The sequence below is a fragment of the Sinocyclocheilus anshuiensis genome, unplaced genomic scaffold, assembly GCF_001515605.1.
Source record: "Sinocyclocheilus anshuiensis isolate Anshui unplaced genomic scaffold, SAMN03320099.WGS_v1.1 scaffold533, whole genome shotgun sequence".
Classification (NCBI taxonomy): Eukaryota; Metazoa; Chordata; class Actinopteri; order Cypriniformes; family Cyprinidae; genus Sinocyclocheilus; species Sinocyclocheilus anshuiensis.
The window spans coordinates 63,262-67,168 of NW_015539846.1; the positions used below are offsets into that span (position 1 = coordinate 63,262).

At 38.7% G+C, this 3,907-nt stretch overlaps 1 protein-coding gene across 1 annotated transcript; it reads right to left on the minus strand.

Moving 5' to 3' along the window:
• Positions 1–1,289: 1,289 nt before the first annotated feature.
• LOC107684570 (forkhead box protein L2-like) lies at positions 1,290–2,802 on the minus strand. The gene is made up of 2 exons (XM_016480859.1): positions 2,625–2,802; positions 1,290–2,538 (listed from the first exon to the last, which is right to left on the minus strand). The coding sequence occupies exon 2, from the start codon at positions 2,534–2,536 to the stop codon at positions 1,667–1,669; it is 870 nt and encodes a 289-aa protein (XP_016336345.1). The 5' UTR covers positions 2,537–2,538; positions 2,625–2,802; the 3' UTR covers positions 1,290–1,666.
• Between the last annotated feature and the right edge of the window lie 1,105 nt (positions 2,803–3,907).

Sequence of the window (3,907 nt, forward strand, 5' to 3'; positions counted from 1 at the left end):
TTATTATTATTATTATTATTATTATAAGATCATAAAAACATATCGTCTGACTGTCATTTAACAATAAGGCAATAAATCTGAGGAGATGCACATTTGCATGATTAGTTTATGTAACAAAGGCAAACAAACAATAACAAGAAAGCATTTTTAGTCTTTAGTTTCGGGACACTATTTTCAGCTGCTGCATGTTTCTTTTAACGTAGGCCTGTTATTCTCGCTTTTGCTGTAGCTAGTCTAAAAAGACCATTTCGACACAGTTTTACACGATTGAATTTTCATTTTTACATTCGATTTTAATGAGACGAACAGATGAATGTATTTATGAGATATAATATTTTTTTTTAGGAAAAAGCCAGACCCAGCAGATAGACTGAGATTAAATGCAGGGCCATATTGTAATTGAAAGAACGAAGAAAAAATCTCTAGTTTTCTTATTCGTGTGTTTAGATTTAATTGTCTACAAAATATAAAAATAACATGCATGGGCTAAATGTTTTTAGTGTCTGCTGGAACGAAAAAAATCAAGAATAAAATGTATTGATCAATTCTTCTTCTTTTTAAATACGTTTCTTTAAATCAAAATGCAAACACTGTTTTCAGCTGGAATAAGAATAAGAGTAAGTTTTCGTGTAAACATTTTTTTTTCCAGAGAACACCATAAACACTGATACATTATTTGAATGGAGTTTATTTACGGAACGAAATGAAACAGAATTGAAGATCAGCTAACGGGCCTTAATTACATTTACGCTGATTAATTATCATCATAATCAAATCTTCCGCCAGAAGCAGGAATATCAGTTATTCTAGTCGAGTGTTTTTCTAATTATTTTAGAACATTTTTTTAGTAATAATATATATTTTTTAGAATAAGCGCGTTTTGATGTCATTTTTATCTCTTTATTTAAAACAACGTGTATATTTTAGAATAACAGCACAGACTGAACCTTCTCTTTCTGAAAAAATAATAACTAACAAACTGAAAATCTGTGATTTTATGATCGTTGCATATCAAAATGGCACGAAAGAGTCGTTCTAGAATAAAAAAACTATAGATATTTGGCTGAATACACTTTTAAAAATAAAGGTTCCAAAGTGTTTTTTTTTCTTTCTTTGCAGTGAAGCCAAAGAAGAACCAGTTCTGGTTCGTCAACAGTGAACAGTTCTTAAAAGAACCATTTTTTTCTTAGTGTGATGAACATTTTAATAATCTAAAGAATCCTTTTCCACTGCAAAGTACCTTTTGTGCAATGGAAAGGCTGCATTAAAAGTCAACATGGAACCATACTTTTTCAGTGCTCACCGTATCGAGTGTCGAAGACATTTTAATCAAAACAATTTATTGAAAGCAAAAAGAAAATAATAAGTGCTGGCTTGACAATCCAAATTGTCCCAAACAATCTCGCAAATGCTTTTCTTTCTGCACTGTCCTCAAATGAATTTTCGAAGGCATTTTTGTCAAACGGGCATGTTTATCCTGAAGCGATCAAATAAAAAAACTACTGATTTAGATTGTAAAAAAAAAAACATTTATCCATGCAGTCCGGGACATTCAGGGACTGAGATAGTTCAGATCTGTGTTTGTTCTTCAGCATCAAAAGTTACCCTGTTTACCTTGCTGGACGCGTAAAACAGACCCTGCGCCCAGTTCACACATTCCCTCGGTTCAAATGTCAATCCGCGAGTGTAACGACGAGTTTTTGGCCTCGTGGTCCCAGTACGAGTAGAGCTCGGCCGGCTGCCGGGAGCAGGTGAACTGCAGAGCGGCCGCGGAGTTAGACGGGACCGGCGAGGGCTGCTGCTGCGGCGCCGGGTGCTGGTGGTGCCCCATCCCGTTGTACGAGTTCATCATGTTCGGCAGGCCCAAGGCTTGCATTCGACTGTAGGGGTTGTACGACGGACCGGACAGTGCTTTCATGGGACCCATGTTGGCGGTGGTCATCTGGCAGGACGCGTAGCTCATCGGCGGCGGTGGTTGCGCAAGCGGCCAGCTGTTGTTCATGAAGCCGGATTGGCGGTATTTGGGCGCGGGGAGGTAGCTGCCGTATCCGTCGCCGCCGAAGAGAGACTTGCCCGGCTGGAAGTGAGCCGCCGGCGGTCTGAACGGCCGCTTCATGCGCCTCCGGCGCCGGTAGTTGCCCTTCTCGAACATGTCCTCGCAGGCCGGATCCAGAGTCCAGTAGTTGCCCTTGCGCTCCCCGCCGCCCTCCCGGGGAACTTTAATGAAGCACTCGTTGAGACTCAGGTTGTGTCGGATGCTGTTCTGCCAGCCCTTCTTGTTCTTCTCGTAGAAGGGGAACTTGGTGATGATGTACTGGTAGATGCCGGAGAGGGTCAGTCTCTTTTCCGAGCTCTCCCGGATGGCCATGGCGATCAGAGCCACGTACGAGTAAGGCGGCTTTTGAGACGGATCCACCTTCTCCGAACTCGGCTCTTGGAGCGGCTCTTCCTTCGCGAACTCTTCTTTCTTCACCGCGTTCGTGTCGTGGACCATCAAAGCCATTGCGTCATCATCTAAGCTACGGTAAGATGCCATCACTTGAAAAACACGAGCAAACAAAACATCAACACAAGCAGCGGGCTGTAGCTATGCGGCAGTGTGGTGAGAAAGGGCTGTCCGGTACCTGATTCTAGCTCTGGAGGTTAGGTTCGCGCATCAGGTCACCGCGGATCCATAAATGACGAGACTTTTGAAGGAAATAAAAGCTCCTGCTCCGGTAACGCCCGGCTTTCGCTGTGATGGGCTCGAGATCTCGATGTCGTTTAAGCTCGAGGGCTTTTCTGGAAGATCCTGCAACTTTGTTCCCCCCTCGCGTGAAAGGCGAAACTCTGCTGTCGTCAGTCTCGCGCTGATGTTCTCCTCATCATCACCGTATTCCGCTTTCGTCACGTCTCTCTCAGCGCTTCACAAACCATCCGACGCGTTTTACACCGAAATAACACGCTTATCGCTAAATGCACTGTAGGCTACATATTCACTGCGACATTTTCAAAGCCTATTTATTTTTTGCGATTCCAGAAAATATTTGTACATTTATTTTTAGTTTTGTTTTTTTCAACGAAGAGAGAATTATCCCTGATCAATGAATATAACCAAAGACCAATATTGCACATATCCTATAACGCAGTATTTTTTGTTTGCCTTGATAAATGTCTATTTTATATATGATTATATTTTATCTTAATTTGATTAATTAATAGCACCATACTTGAACAATTTTAATCAATTTTGAATCATTATTATATTTATAATTATATAATATATATATAATATTTGAAAAAATAATAAAAATATATATTTAAAAGATTTAACTCCATCTATAGTGACGCAATTCATTTTATAAATCCAAATTAATGCTATTTTATCATTTTAAATTTAACCCGCCTTTATTTCGATCCCATTTAACTTAATCCTCAATAAATAAGACAAATAAAATAGATATAATAAAATATAAATAAACCTCAATATAAGAATATAGTAAAATAAATAAATACAACATTTTAAATAAATAAATAAATATTGTAGGCCTATATATTTTTTTTTTAAATAAAATATTTATTTTAAGAGCGCGAGCAATTGTATAATGTCGATCTGTCGCACGCGCTTTCACTTACAGCCTTAATCACTTAATTGATTCTCATAAACACACATTAAAACATTTTAAAATAAATAAATACACTTACTTGCTTATGTACAGCATGTAGTTAATTTTACAGCATGCAGCAGCTTTTTCAGGCCCAGCATTCGGTTGATCAATATATACTTATTTTATGCGACTGCAATGCAAACCAATAGGCGATGAAAGTAATAGACAATTTCACACCACAGGAACATTCAGCATTTCATATACACGCATTTATATCCTATCAGAATTATTATGAAGTAATCCAGCAGGCTCAAATTTTC

What these genes read in the sequence shown, in the direction of transcription:
- LOC107684570 (XM_016480859.1), bottom strand. Translation starts at nt 2,536, where the DNA reads ATGGCATCTTACCGTAGCTTAGATGATGACGCAATGGCTTTGATGGTC.